Source organism: Myotis yumanensis, unplaced genomic scaffold, assembly GCF_028538775.1.
Source record: "Myotis yumanensis isolate MYYU_CA2020_CCGP unplaced genomic scaffold, mMyoYum1.0.hap1 SCAF_6, whole genome shotgun sequence".
Classification (NCBI taxonomy): Eukaryota; Metazoa; Chordata; class Mammalia; order Chiroptera; family Vespertilionidae; genus Myotis; species Myotis yumanensis.
The window spans coordinates 37270407-37285419 of NW_027223757.1; the positions used below are offsets into that span (position 1 = coordinate 37270407).

Genomic DNA, 15013 nt, shown 5'->3' on the forward strand with positions numbered 1-15013 from the left:
CTAAGGCTCATTAGATATCATGAGGCGTCGGAACCATGACGTGTGGTGTCCCAGGGTCCCTAGTGGAGATGGTGGGATGGCCAAATCCAGCTCAGTAAGAGCTGCCTGGAACAAGAGCTTCCAGGAATCAGGAGAGAGGGAGGAGTTGGAAGAGTGAGTCCCGGTCACTGCAGATGATCCAGAAGGAAGCCAGAGGCCCACCAGGCACAGGCTTTGCAGGGACCTCGCATCCTGGGATCCTGTTATTCCAAGACACCGGCAGGCAGACACCGGTCTCTTCAGTGGGCCCCGAGTTTCCGTTGTGCCTGATATGGGTTTGCTCCGTCTCCTACTAAGTACCAACAGTTCTTTCCTAGAGATCCTGTCTTCAGTGTTGGGGTGAAGTATATGGATAGGGGATGAGCAGGTCTTGAGTCACAAACCTTTCTTTTCTTATTGTGGTAAAAAGCACATCACATAACGTAAAATTTGCCATTTTAGCTGTTTTTAAGTAGACAGTTGAGTGATATTAAGTACATTCATACTGTTGTGCAATCAATCCCTAGAACACTTCATCCTGCAAAACAGAAACTGTACCTACTGCACTAACTCCCTCTTCCTCCTCCCCCTAGCTGCTGACTACCACCCTTCTACTTCCTGTCTACGAATTTGACTATTCTCCAATACCTCATATAAGTGGAATCATGCAGCATTTGTGCTTTTGTGACTGGCTTATTTTACTTAGCATAATGTCTTCAAGGTTCATCATGATGAAGCATGTGTCAGAATTTCCTTCCTTTTTAAGGAGAGCCACACATTTTTTTTTTTTAAAGATTTTTAAATTGATTTTTAGAGAGAGAGGAAGGGAGGAGAGACAGAAACATCGATGTGAGAGCAAGACATCCATTGGCCACCTCCTGCATGTCCCCTACTGGGGATCGAGTCCACAACCCAAGCATGTGCCCTAAGAATCTGCCCGGCAACCATTTGGTGCACAGGACGATGCCCAACCAACTGAGCCACACCGGCCAGGGCAGCCACACCGTTTGGGACTCATTTTTCTGAGCCCCACCCTAATCATGTCTGTGCCTCTGGGTTGGCCTCTGAGGCTATACAGCTTCTCTATCCTTTTTTAATCCTTACCCTGCTCTGTGTTGTTGGTGGGACTGAAAATCCCTCTATAGGCCAGACCCTGGTAACTCCCAGGGACTAATCAGCTTGTTTTAATCCTTTATCTCATACAGGGTGGAATCTGGGTGTGGCTGTGCTCCTTGCCTGGGGGGCTGGGGGGAGGAATTCCACCCTCTGGAGGAATGGCTGCCCCAGTCCTGGGCCCAGAGGTGTCTCAGCACTCAATTCGCTGCCACCTCCTCCGGCTCCCCCTCTTTCCTCAGCCTCTCCCCAGATTCCCCTCGTCTGCACCTTCACCCTCTCTTCAGCACAGGTGAGTGTCTGTATCCGAACTGTCCTATGAGCAGGGTTCAGTGAAAACAAAGAAACAGACAAACGCCGGCCGGCCGTGGAAACGCTCCTCTCTTACCAGCACTGCATGATCTGGGAAACGCTCCTCTCTTATGGGCACTGCATGGTCTGGTCAGTTCCTCAGGATGCCCCCTTTAGTCTCAGTTTTCCGCAATCACAAAATCCAAATCTCAAATCTCCTGGCGCCAGCAAACCCGAGGAACTCCTTTCCCCAGTCAGGGTCTGTGTCTGTCCCAAGAGACGCGGCTGTCTGCCATGCGGTCTCCCTCCGACCCTCTGGGCTCAGGTCTGGCAAACTTTCCTGCCCAGATCCCTGGTTTTTAACCTTTCCAGGGGAGGTCTGCCCTTCCCGGCTGCAAACCGTCTCACCAGCTGAGTAAATTTGCCAATTCGGGGTGGGTGTTATTAGTTTCAGCTGCTTACTCCGTTTGCTCCGGGACAAGACCTGGGACGCGTCTGCCTATATCGCCGCCATCTTGCTTCCCTTCCATGTCTGTGCCTCTGGCTGAGAACCTCCAAGGTATAAGGGACCCAGAAAGAACCACTCAGCCCTCATCACAACAGACAGTGTCCCACTTGGGTATAACAGAAAGCTTGAAGCAAATCCGTGTAAATCATCCAGTTCTAAGGAAAAGCGTATCCCCAGCCAAGCTTGGGAACGCTCTACCTCATGATTAAGAACTGAAGTGATTATAAATTATGGAAAATATTTGAAGAGCTTAAAAAATGTAATTTCGGAGAAAACATTGTCATGTAACAATGGAGTACATTTTGCTAAGCCAGGTTTTTAAAAATGGTTGAATTTCAAAGGAAACTGGATTCATGTCAACCTAATGCACGTATGTTTAATTTGTTAATGATCCCAAAAGCTCTGTTAAGGCTTAATATCCACATATACTCCTGACTTTTTGGTGGATTCCTTTGATTTAGGAAGGCACTGCTGTCAAGTGCCTTGGACTGTGTATATGTGTGCTGCATATACTATATAGAGTTGTTATGGATTCAAGTATGTATACACAGAAAAAGTGTTTGACACTGATTTCCTTGTGGAGAGGAAATGGGATGGTGGAATGGAGGAGCGATAAAAATGTTACCTTTCTGGGCTAAGTTTATTTCCTCCCCCCCCCCCCCCCATGTTGTACATTTAAAAAAATGTTTTTAAGTGGTATTATAGGTTATTTTGGTTTCTCTCTTTAAATATTCTATACTAAAAAACCAATAATAGGAAATGTTGCTAAAAAGAACTCATTCATAAATAAACCCCAAGCTTACTTTAAAAAATTGGCCAAATCTGAAATTAGCCAGCATGCATTTTCTAATTTCTCTCCCATCATTGTTAGAAATCAGTCTTTTTCCAAAATTAAAGTGATTACTACTTTGAGTTTGGGCTCAGTATTCATATCTTTGTGCTAAGGGAGTAAGGAAAGCATTAGGAGTTGTGTTTATAGAACAATTTTCAACCTTTGTCATCTCATGGCACACATAAACTAATTACTAAAATTCTGTGGCACACCAAAAATACAGTATGTTTTTTGCCAATCTGACAAAAAATAGATATAATTTTGATTCATTCACACCAGACTGCTATTGTTGTGTTAGCTGTTGTCATTTTTTAATTTGACAATCTAAGAGAAAAGAGGTCAGTGCCCCTGACTAAAGAGTTAGGTATTGCATGTTTTAAAAATTCTTGTGGCACAGTGGTTGAAAATCACTGGTTTAGGGGAAAGTCTTCCTTGTTTGGATTTATGTTTAAAAAAACACACACAGTACAGACTGACTACTTTTTAATACATACCTCTAGTCCACCATCCTGGTAATTCTCCATTAATCTCTGCATAAATTTTTCAACTATTTGTGGTCTGATAACTGAAAAGTTTTCTTTCATGACTTGGTGTTTCCAAAGGTCTAGGGGAAGAGACATACCACTACTAGTATCATGATACAATGAACAACCATTAATGACTATGAAATGGTAACTCTCTGAGACAGCACTGGACACAGCTAACTGTCATTTCCAAATACATTAGTGGGGAAGCGGGGGCGGGAAGGAGGTGATTGAGGACACAGAATCTTTCAGAACATGGAAATAAGGAAGATATCTAACGAGACCCTAATGAAAAGATTTGGAAAAGCACCTCTGAAGACAGTGAACAATATTGCTACGATAACTAAAAATCCCGAGTCAAATGTTATTGGTCCTGCATGACGTCACTAAGTGCCTATATGTATCTGAACAATTGTTTGGCCTAACACAATCATCAGAAATAAACGAAGAGCTATTATATGTATATATTTCAGTACATTCCTGGTGTTACAGGCAAAATTAATTTAAATATAGAGTTAATTTTAAAAAATGGGAGGAAATCCAAAAGAAAGAAAAGAGAGTCATAGGTTAGAAATGTTGAGAGTGGACAGACTATAAACTTTAGTTCCTAGGCTGAAGCCACAATAGGGCTGACACTTATGAGATGGGGCATATACACACTTACTCACAACAGCGTTGTTTAGGACAGCAAAAGCTTGGAAACAAAACCTAAACTGTAGAATATCCTTCGAGTGGAATAGTATGAAGCTGTAAGAAAGAAAGGACCTTCTCCATGTACTGATATGAAAAGAAGCATCGGTTGTTAAGTGAAATATTCAACTTGCAGGACAGTGGATATAAAATGCTATCTTCTATGAGAAAGATATGATAAATATAATAAAGTGGAAGAATATCTCCTCAAGCCTATTCAACGTCATTGCTCCAAAAATTTGCCATTCTCCAATAGCATCACTTCTCCCCTCTTTCCTGGACCGCTCAAAATAGCAGACATTATTTCTCCCATCTCATAAAAATCCTTCTCTAGATCCTACTTCTCCTGCCAGCCATTATCTCATCTCTTTGCTCCCTTTTTAGCAAAACTCTCAGAAAGAGATGTCAACCCTTACTGTGTGTGACTTATCTCAAAATCCTTCTTAAAGTCACTCACCCAGCTTACACCTGCACCACTCCAATGAAACTGCTTTTGTTATAAGTGCCAACATGATCACAACATGGCTAAAGCCAGTGGTTTTACTTAACTACCAGCAACATTTCACACAATTTTTCACTTCCTTGTGCTTGAGAAACTTCCATCACTAGACGTTGGGACACCACCACTCTGTCCTACTTTTCCTCTGACTCACTGTTTGTTCCTTCTAGATCTCTTTCATTGATTCTCCTTTTCCCCTCCCCCCTCCCAGCCCTTGATGTTAGAGTGTCTTAGGACTCATCCCTGAGTCAACTTCTTTTCCTATCTACACTCACTCCCTTGGATATCCCATCTAGTCTCATGGCTAAATAACATCCATATGCTGACAACCCTCAATTTAGATCTCATACCCACTTGGCATCTCTCCTTGGATGTCTAAAAGGCATTTCACACTTCTCTTGTGATTAATTAAATTCCTGATCTTTCCTCCCCAACTTGCCATCTCAGTTGATGGCAATTCTATTTTCCCAATAGCTCAGGTCAAAAATCTTGGAGTTATCATGGATTCTTCTCTTTCCCCCATACTCAATACTCAACCCATTAATGACTACTTCAAAAACATACCCAGAATCTGACCACATAATACTTCCACTGCTCCAATCTTGTTTGAGCCACCTTGCTTGGATTATTGCAATAGTCTCCCAACCAGCCTCTCCCTTATTCCACCCTTTCTTCTTTCACTGCCCCTTCTTAAAACAGGAGCCAAAGAGATTCTATTAGAATGTAAGTCAGATCATGTCACTCAGAGCCTTGGGCCAGCTCCCCATTACATTCAGAGTAAACACTGAAGTCCTTACAAGGCCCTGCATGAGCTGTTCTCCTTTCACTCTTCCTCTCTGACTTCATCTCCTACTATTCCCCTCAATCTTTCCATTCCACTCACACTTGGTCTTTGTTGTTCCATAAATGTGATAGGCATGCTCTGCTTAGGGCAGCGGTTCTCAACCTGTGGGTTGCGACCCCTTTGGCGGTCGAACGACCCTTTCACAGGGGTCGCCTAAGACCATCCTGCATACCAGATATTTACATTACGATTCATAACAGTAGCAACATTACAGTTATGAAGTAGCAACGAAAATAATTTTATGGTTGGGTCACAACATGAGGAACTGTATTTAAAGGGCCAGAAGGTTGAGGACCACTGGCTTAGGGGCTTCTTATGGACTGTTGTTCGGTCTGAACGCTCTTCCTCCAGCTACCCATCTAGCTAACTCCGTCACTTTCTTCAAACTTTGATCAAAATGCACTTTCTCAGTGAAGTCTATTCTGACCACCCTATTTAAAATTGCCATGTGCCCCTTCAAACCTCCACAGTTTTATCCTTCTTACTCCATTATCTCCTTATTTCTTAAGTTCATTGCTTGTTGCCTGTCTACCCCCTTCTAGATGATAAACTCCATTAGGGTAAGGATTTCTTGCCAAGTAAGGATGCACCCCCAAAACAGTGCCTAAAATATAGAGGCCTAGAACATAGCATTGAGAAGGCTAAAAGGCTTTGTAACCCTGATGTTTGGGAGGCTAGCAATCTGAATCTGTGCAGTAACCTAATGTACATTCTTGGTAACCTATAATTAAGTCACTGCCCTTTTCCTCCATAATCTGGTCTTGTAAGACCTGTTACCTAAATGCTCACATTTTACAGGGGCCATAAACCATGAACAACACACAAACCCCGGAGGGGGTTATCAGTGCTGGGGCCAGGCCAGGCCCTTAAATATGACCTCAAGACCCTCATCCCAACCCACTGGGCTTTTTGCAAAGCCCACAAAAGGTCCAGAAGTCCCCATCCATATTTGGGGGACAAAGAAACCAAAAGGGGATAAAAGAAGGGCTTCCCCCAAATTGGTTTGCTCAGACTCTGGAGGCAACTCCTCTGAGACCACTGGTAATAAAGCTGTGTAACTCCATTTCTCTAAGCGTCGCTTGGGTTTCTTCGGTCTTCTACAACAGTATGAGCTCAGTAAAAAGGTATTGAATGAAGGAATGAATTAGTATACGCATAAAAAACCCCTGAAAGGATATATTAAAAACTAATTAAAAGTGTGGTTACATAGGGTGCGGTAGAAGAGGGTCAGTGGTGGCAACAAGACTTCTAAATATATTTTTAATATCATTTTGAATTTTGAACCAGGTTAAACAAATAAAATCAAATTTAAAAATAATGTGACAATGCTAGAACCATAGAAGTACATCAACACTCCTTAACTTGCATGTGGAAGAGCAAAAGCACATGTGTATGTTAGTTGTGTGGGTAGGTAGGGCTCATTTCCTTGTGCCATGGCCCTGGGGGTGCTAGAAATAAAGGGAGATCTAAGGAGTCAGAGACAGAAGCCAAGCCTGACCGCACTCCCCTTTTCTGTTGGGGGTGCTGGCCATCAGCAAGAGCATGCACAGAGCCACTCCCTGCCCCTAGCTGGCTCTTCCAAGTTGCAGATGAGGTTTCTGACTCACACTTTCATTTTTCTGACAGGAGACTCACTGCACATAAGAGGAAGCATCCAGCACAATCTTCCCAGAAATGTGAATATGACACAGCAGGGGCCTCTGGTATTTGCACTTACTACGTTATTTATTGGGAGGCGGGGGTCCTGTTTTTGCAAATGGGATTCCATTTTCTTTTACATTTGTCTACTTTCCATCATAAACAAATAAATCTGACTTTGCTTTTCCTTTAGGACAACAAAGGCGGTAGACATATCATCACTGTCCTAGCATAATTGAAGTGGAAAATCCAAAGGTTAATGTGCCTAGAGGTTCACACTTCTTAAGATGTCTAAGACTTTTATAAATCTAAGCTTTGACACTTCAGAGCTTATGTATATTTCAGACAAGAAATTGGATACTCTTCCCAGGATACTTTAGGGGCAGGTCTCTGGCTCAGAGAAGCCTAGTGAGGGCCCACATCCATCACACACTTCCTGTTTGGGGACCATCACCTGCCAAATACCCACAGAACTGGTTTGGCTTTCGCTCCGGGCTTAGCTGAAGGGGAAGTATTTTCCCTGCATGCTGGGAGATCTTCACTTCCTACTCATGAGTTCAAGTTTAGACATGCATCTACATCTGTAGGCAGGAGTCAGGGGAAGCCAGGGAGAGCAGAATTCATCCAGGAGAAGTAATTCCTGGCCAAGTGGAGTTGGCAGTCTCTACATGTGTCTCATTTTCTGTATGTGTGTGGTCATGGCTTCTTCAAGATGAAGCAGTTTTTGACGGAAGCATGGTGGAGGCGGGAGACACACACTGGGGGCTAAGTGAGGGTTTGTTCTTTCCTCTCACTCTGTCCCCATGTCCTTTGACTGGAGGTAACTGACTTCCTGGAGGCCAAACCACTTCCCCTCTCTTCCTCTCTGAACACAACTGCACTCTTCCCCCTTCCCCACCCCCTCCCCTGCCCCCAGTAGTCTCCGCCCTCTAGGAAGGGCCTCTTTATTTGCTAGTTTTTCACTTCTCTAACACAACCACCAGCTGCAGTGCCTGAGTGGCCCCTGGGTCCTAAGCCACGGCAGACAGAAACTTAAAGGCACACAACTGCCAATCAAAGTTGTTCTCCCGACTTGGCAGAGGGGGCCCCCCCAAAAGGTGGGCAGGTTGAAAACCTTGTTGCTTCAAGCATATGTATGTATTTGTACTCCTGTGTTTCTCAAACTGCTCCCCAGAACACTAGTTCCTTGAGTTGATGACAGATGTCCCTAAGAGGGAGAAAAGGGTTCAGTGATCAAATAGATTTAAAGAGAGTTTCCTACTCTATCTGTCTCCTGGAGATTTCTAATTCACAGTAGGATAGTAAAGTCTCTAAGAAGGTCTGGAGTAAAGAAACGTTTTAAAAATTACTTACTCCAAATTTTCATACTTATTTTGACAAAAAACAAACAAAACCTTTTTTCCTCTCAACTCCTGCAAAATATGGTAGAAATCCTCCATCTAAAGCAATTAAGTCTAAGAGTTTATTAGTCAAGCAAAAGAAGCCTGTTAAACAGAGAATGCTTAAAAAATGAGTTGACCTATCTTAAACAGTTTATTTAACTTAAAAATACACACATATGCAAACATTTGCCAATCTTCTAACATAAAGTCCAAGCCTTTTCTTTGTACATACCCACTCACTGGAGTTCTGTACCATCTTTCTTCTATAAACCATAATATACGTGCATGGTCTACAGTCTCTAGTGTTCTTTTTTTTTAGTTTGTTTCTTTCCTTTTATGGAGAGAAAACTTAAAGAGTGTAAAACAATCCACATGCATCATGCTCACAGAAAAACTGAGCAGACAGCACAGAGAGTTCTTATGTATCTTCTGCCCCCACCACCAACACACAGCCTCCCTCAGTATCAACATCCCACTCCATTGTGGTACAGCTGCTCCAACTGATGAACCACACTAACATATTATCACCCGAAGCCCATGGTTTCCATTATGGTTCAGAAACTAAGGGTTTGACAAATGTATAATGACATGTATGCACCACTGTGGTGTCATACAGAGGAGTTTCAAGGCTCTAAAAACCCTTTGTGCTCTGCCTAGTTATCCTTCTCTCCTCTCTAAACCCCTGGCAACCACTGATCTTTTGAAAGTCTCCGTACGGTTGAATGTCATATGATTGAATTCATACAGCAGGCAGCCTTTTCAGGTTGGCTTCTTTGACCTAGTTATATGCATTTAAGCTTCTCCATCTCTTTGTGTGGCTTGATAGCTCCTTTCTTTTTAGTGTTGAATAATATTCAGCTTCCAAGTGTTTGAGTATTTTGGGTTGTTTTTATTGTAGTTTATTTCTAACATTATGCCATCGTGGTCTGTGAAGAAGCTTTTTATGATTTCAATCTTCTTGAATTTGTGGAGACTTTGCTTGTGACCCAATATGTGGTCTATTTTTGAATATGTCCCATGAGCACCTGAGAGGAATGTATATTCCGCAGCTGTGGGGTGAAGTGTTCTGAAGATGTCAATTAAGTCCATCTGATCTAGTGAGTCATTTAGGATTGCTGTTTCTTTGCTGAGTTTTTGTCTAGCGGATTTATCCAGTGATGTCAGTGGTGTATTAAAGTCCCCTACTATGATTGTATTGTTGTCGATCTCTCCCCTGATATCTTCCAGAAGTTTTCTTATGTATGTGGGTGCTCCTGCATTGGGTGCATATATGTTTACCAGGGTTATATCTTCTTGTTGTATTGATCCCTTTAGTATTATGAAGTGGCCTTCCTTATCTCTGGTTATGGCCTTCACTTTGAGATGTACTTTGTCAGATATAAGTATTGCTACCCCAGCTTTCTTTTCCTTTCCATTTGCGTGAAAGATATTTTTCCATCCCTTCACTTTCAGTCTGTGTGAGTCCCTTCTAATGAGGTGGGTCTCTTGTAGACAGCAGATGTATGGGTCATGTTTTTTTATCCATTCAGCCACTCGATGTCTTTTGGTTGGAGCATTTAGTCCATTTACATTTAAAGTTATTATTGAAAGGTATTTGTTTGTAGCCATTTCTTTTTGTGTGTGTGTGTGTGGCTGTTTTCTTTCTGAGCTTGATATTTCTTCTTTTTACACCAGTCCCTTTAGCATTTCTTGCATGGCTGGCTTGGTGGTGATAAACTCCCTTAGCCCTTTTTTGTCTGTGAAGCTTCTTATTTCCCCTTCAATTTTGAATGATAGCCTTGCTGGATAGAGTATTCTTGGATTCAGTCCTTTGCTTTGCATCACTTTGTAGATTTCCGTCCATTCTTTTCTGGCCTGATGTGTTTCTGTTGAGAAATCATTTGATAATCTAATGGGAGATCCCTTGTATGTTACTTTCCGTCTCTCTCTTGCAGCCTGTAAGATTCTCTCTTTATCCTGAACATTTGCCATGGTAATTATGATGTGTCTTGGTGTGGGTCTTTTCGGGTTCACCTTGTTTGGGACTCTCTGGGCTTGTGTGACTTTTTTCTTCCCCACCTCAGGGAAGTTTTCTGATATTATTTCTTCGAATAGGTTTTCTAATCCATGTTCATCTTTCTGTTGTTCTGGCACCCCTATTATTCGTATGTTGTTTCGTTTCATGTTGTCCCAAAGCTCCCTTAGGCTCTCCTCCTGTCTTTTAATTTTTTTCTCCATTTGCCGTACAGTTTGAGTGTGTTTTGCTTCCTTGTCTTCTAATTCACTAATTCGGTCCTCCGCTTCTCCCAGTCTACTGTTGATACTTTCAATGGAGTTTTTTATTGAAGCTATGTCACTCTTCATTTCTTCTTGGGACTTACTTAAGTTGTTGATTTTTTCATCTGTTTCTTCTAGCTTCTTGCATAAGTAGTTGAGTTTTTCATCTGTTTCTTCTTGCTTCTTGAACATGTGGTGCATGTACTCTAGGAACCTTATTCTGAATTCTTTTTCCGTCATGTTGCATATCTCTGTCTCACTTAGCTGCTTTTCTGGCGAGTCCTCCTTTTCTTTCCTTTGGGGGTTTCTTTGCCTACCCATGTTTGATCTCGCTGACATATGTAGATGTTGAGGTGTTCAGTGGCTGCTCCCTGGGTGGCAGGGGCTCCTTGGGTTGTGGTTGCTGCTCAGACGGTTGCGGTAGCAGCTGCTTTCCAGTTGGCAGCAGCTCCTCTGGTGGGTGTTGTTCACAGCTGTGTTGGCTCTTCTGGCTGGTGGGGGGAGGCTTCACGTACAGCTGCTGTTCCACAGACAGAGGGTGTGGTGATCAGGAGGCTGTGGTGATCAGGAGGCTGCGGTGATCAGGGGGCTGCTGTTGCTTGGATCTGCTGCGTTGATTTAAAGGCACAAAATACAACAGAGCAAGGCACAACGTACCAGGCACTGAACACAAGTATATTCACAATATTAATAACTCCAAATAAAGGTGACCACCCGAATTAAGAGAATTAGGGGATAAGGGAGAAAGAAGAGAAGAAGATAAAAGAGAGAACAGAAAAGAAAAATAAGAAAAAAAACAAACAAAAAAGGAGTGCAAAAATAGAATTGGGAAAAAAGAGGGGGGAAAAAAGAGAGCGAAAAAAGAGAATGAAGTAGAAGTGGGGAAGAGACTCCCCGTATGAGGAGCAAACTCCAATAGAACTGCCACTAATCTCAACAAATTCCAGCAACAGATCCCTGGAGATGAATGCAAACTACAAACCACCAATAATATCCAGAGGGGTAAGGGAAAACAGAAGCACAAAAATAGCTGGGGTGGGGTGGGGGAGGGAAGGGAAAAACCAGCAGAAAAAAAAAAGAAAAAGAAAAAGAAAAAGAAAAACAACCTCACAACCAGTCCTAAAAAAGAAGAAAAAACACAAAACAAAACAAACAAACAAATTAAAAAAAAAACAAAAAAAAAAAAACAAAGCCCAATATATTCAACAATCAAGAAAACAATAGAAAGATAAGAGAGAAAAAAAAATGGTTGGAAAGTGAAGAAGGATAAAGAATAGGTGTATAAGGATTTAGAGCAGTAGATTGGAAATAGGATATATAAGTAGGGTGGAATTAGACAGGGGGTAAAAAGAGGGAATTGGGAAAGTCTGGAGCAGGAATAGGGTAAGAGAAACAGGACACCAAAAGGGGAAAAGTAAGGAAGAGGGTTTTAGCAAAGAGGTGGAATTGAGATAGGGAAAATTAATGCTAAAGGAACGATGAAAATAGAATGGAGAACACTAATCCCAAAAGAAAATAAAGAGAAAATAAAATGGCACTTTAAAAAATGGTAAAATGGTAGGAGTAATAATACTGGTTAAAAATAAAAATGTGGTAATTGAAAGGGTAAAATCAGGTGATGGAAAAAGAAGAAAAAGAGAAAAAAAAAATTGGTTTCTTAGTAAAAAGGTGAAAAAATTAAAAAGAAAAAGAAAAAGAAAAAATTTGCAGTAGTGATGGTCTTTCGGTTCTTCTACTCTTCAGCCTGGTTCGCCTTGGTCCTGCCAGGTATTTAGGAGAGTGTTGCCTGCATTACACTGTTCCTCCGTGTTGTAAATCACAGTCCTGATTTTAAAGCAGGCCGTATTTGTGATCCAGTCTGCCTTAATTTGTATTCCCCTAAGAGTCAGTTTGTGGCTCAACCTCTGGGTGGCAGTGTTTTTGGGTTGGCCTCTGAGGCTATACAGCTTCTCTATCCTTTTTTAATCCTTACCCTGCTCTGTGTTGTTGGTGGGACTGAAAATCCCTCTATAGGCCAGACCCTGGTAACTCCCAGGGACTAATCAGCTTGTTTTAGTCCTTTATCTCATACAGGGTGGAATCTGGGTGTGGCTGTGCTCCTTGCCTGGGGGGCTGGGGGGAGGAATTCCACCCTCTGGAGGAATGGCTGCCCCAGTCCTGGGCCCAGGGGGGTCTCAGCACTCAATTCGCTGCCACCTCCTCCGGCTCCCCCTCTTTCCTCAGCCTCTCCCCAGATTCCCCTCGTCTGCACCTTCACCCTCTCTTCAGCACAGGTGAGTGTCTGTATCCGAACTGTCCTATGAGCAGGGTTCAGTGAAAACAAAGAAACAGACAAACGCCGGCCGGCCGCGGAAACGCTCCTCTTACCGGTCTGGGAAACGCTCCTCTTACCAGCACTGCATGGTCTGGGAAACGCTCCTCTCTTATGGGCACTGCACGGTCTGATCAGTTCCTCAGGATGCCCCCTTTAGTCTCAGTTCTCCGCAATCACAAAATCCAAATCTCAAATCTCCTGGCGCCAGCAAACCCGCGGAACTCCTTACCCTGGTCAGGGTCTGTGTCTGTCCCAAGAGACGCGGCTGTCTGCCATGCGGTCTCCCTCCGACCCTCTGGGCTCAGGTCTGGCAAACTTTCCTGCCCAGATCCCTGGTTTTTAACCTTTCCAGGGGAGGTCTGCCCTTCCAGGCTGCAAGCCGTCTCACCAGCTGAGTAAATTTGCCAATTCGGGGTGGGTGTTATTAGTTTCAGCTGCTTACTCCGTTTGCTCCGGGACAAGACCTGGGACGCGTCTGCCTATATCGCCGCCATCTTGCTTCCTCCTAGTGTTGAATAATATTCCATCGACTGGATGTTCCATAATTCATCCATTTTAGCTTCAGTTTTTATAGAATAGATCTCTTTCTTTTTGTATTCCTATTTCTATGGGTTACATAATGCGGAATTGAATTACTCAAGCAAAATGACAAGTAAAAGTGGCATAAACAGGTTTGGAGCACACAATGATCAATGATGCTAGGTGAACATATGCAACCCAAAGACTGGTTAGTAAGTACTTTGCCTGCTTGTGTTACCAAGGGAATGGGAAGCTTCAGGCAACCCTGAGTCTGTTAGTGGAGGGTGGTTGGGAGAACTTTTGCATTAACATGTTGAGAAACTTGTGTTCCAGGGCACACTGCTGGGGGCATGCTGGCCTGGACCATACACTCCTACAGGTAAGTATTTTGATTGCGCTTCCCTCAAGTGAAACAGTTTTATCCACTCACCTTTAACACATCTATGTTTATGTATTTCTAATATTTCTAACTACCTACAGTACAATCACTGGCTAACATTGCAAAGCATGATGTACTTAGGGTGAGGTCCATCAACAGTAAGAGTGAATCTCAATCCACATTCCCATAGTTCCCTTGACCTTTTAATCCTTTTGCCTGACTTCTTATCAGATGTGATTAGGTTATTTATTTACTTATTTTTTTGTTAATCCTCACCAGAGGATATTTTTCCCATTGATTTTTAGAGAGTGGAAGGGAGCGAAGAGGAGAGAGAGAAAGAGAGAGAGATAGAGAGAGAGAGAGAGAAAGAGAGAGAAACATCGATGTGAGAAAGACACATCAGCCTTAACCGGTTTGGCTCAGTGGATAGAGCGTTGGCCTGTGGACTCAAGGGTCCCAGGTTCGATTCCGGTCAAGGGCATGTACCTGGGTTGCGGACACATCCCCAGTGGGAGATGTGCAGGAGGCAACTGATCTATGTTTCTCTCATCGATGTTTCTAACTCTCTGTCCCTTTCCCTTCCTCTCTGTAAAAAACCAATAAAGTATATTAAAAAAAAAAAAAAAAGACACATCAATTGGTTGCCTCCCACATCCACTCCAACGGGGGCCAGAGATCAAACCTGCAACCCAAGTATGTGCCCTTGACCTAGAATTGAACCTGGGACCCTCCAGTGTGCGGGCAGACACCATAGCCACTGAGACACCAGCCAGGGCTAAGTTATGTTTTTTTTAAAACCTCATAATATGGCTAAGGATAAGCATGTACCTGGATTAGAAGTGTCACCTCTACTATTTTTTCATATTCACTTCTGGATTACCTCCCTATGGTCACTTTAGGATACCTCATTGTGGAGTGTGACATGTGACTCTTACATATAAATTTAATCTACTTAGAAGTTCTAGTATTTTCTTCCCACACCCCTGAGATATATGCACTCTACTTTGGAGACTACAGGCCTTATAACTGCTCAGAGAAGTTTAGGAAATCAATTAAAAATGACTTTAATGCCAAAATGTCTATGATGGAGAATGGCAGAGCCTTTCTGCATCAGTGGAGTCCATGGCTCTGCTAAGGTGAATCCAGATGCTGAACGGGGGTGTCTGGAGCCACTCCTGAAAGTTCTCAGGGGAGCATTAGTTCCAC

The 15013-nt window shown here is 42.9% G+C and overlaps 1 protein-coding gene across 6 annotated transcripts in view; it reads right to left on the minus strand.

The window, feature by feature from the left end:
• The window catches only part of LOC139012275 (uncharacterized), a 159067-nt gene that overhangs the window by 21092 nt on the left and 122962 nt on the right, over nucleotides 1-15013 (minus strand). For 5 of the 6 annotated variants that reach the window (XR_011471844.1, XM_070417957.1, XM_070417958.1 and 2 more), the window contains one exon: nucleotides 3257-3366. The exons of the other annotated variant lie outside the window; for it this stretch is intronic. Coding sequence is in view for 4 of the 5 variants with exons in the window: in XM_070417957.1 (XP_070274058.1) it covers nucleotides 3257-3366 (110 nt within the window). In the remaining variant the exon portion in view is untranslated. The remainder of the gene's footprint in view (nucleotides 1-3256; nucleotides 3367-15013) is intronic. 6 annotated transcript variants of the gene reach the window in all.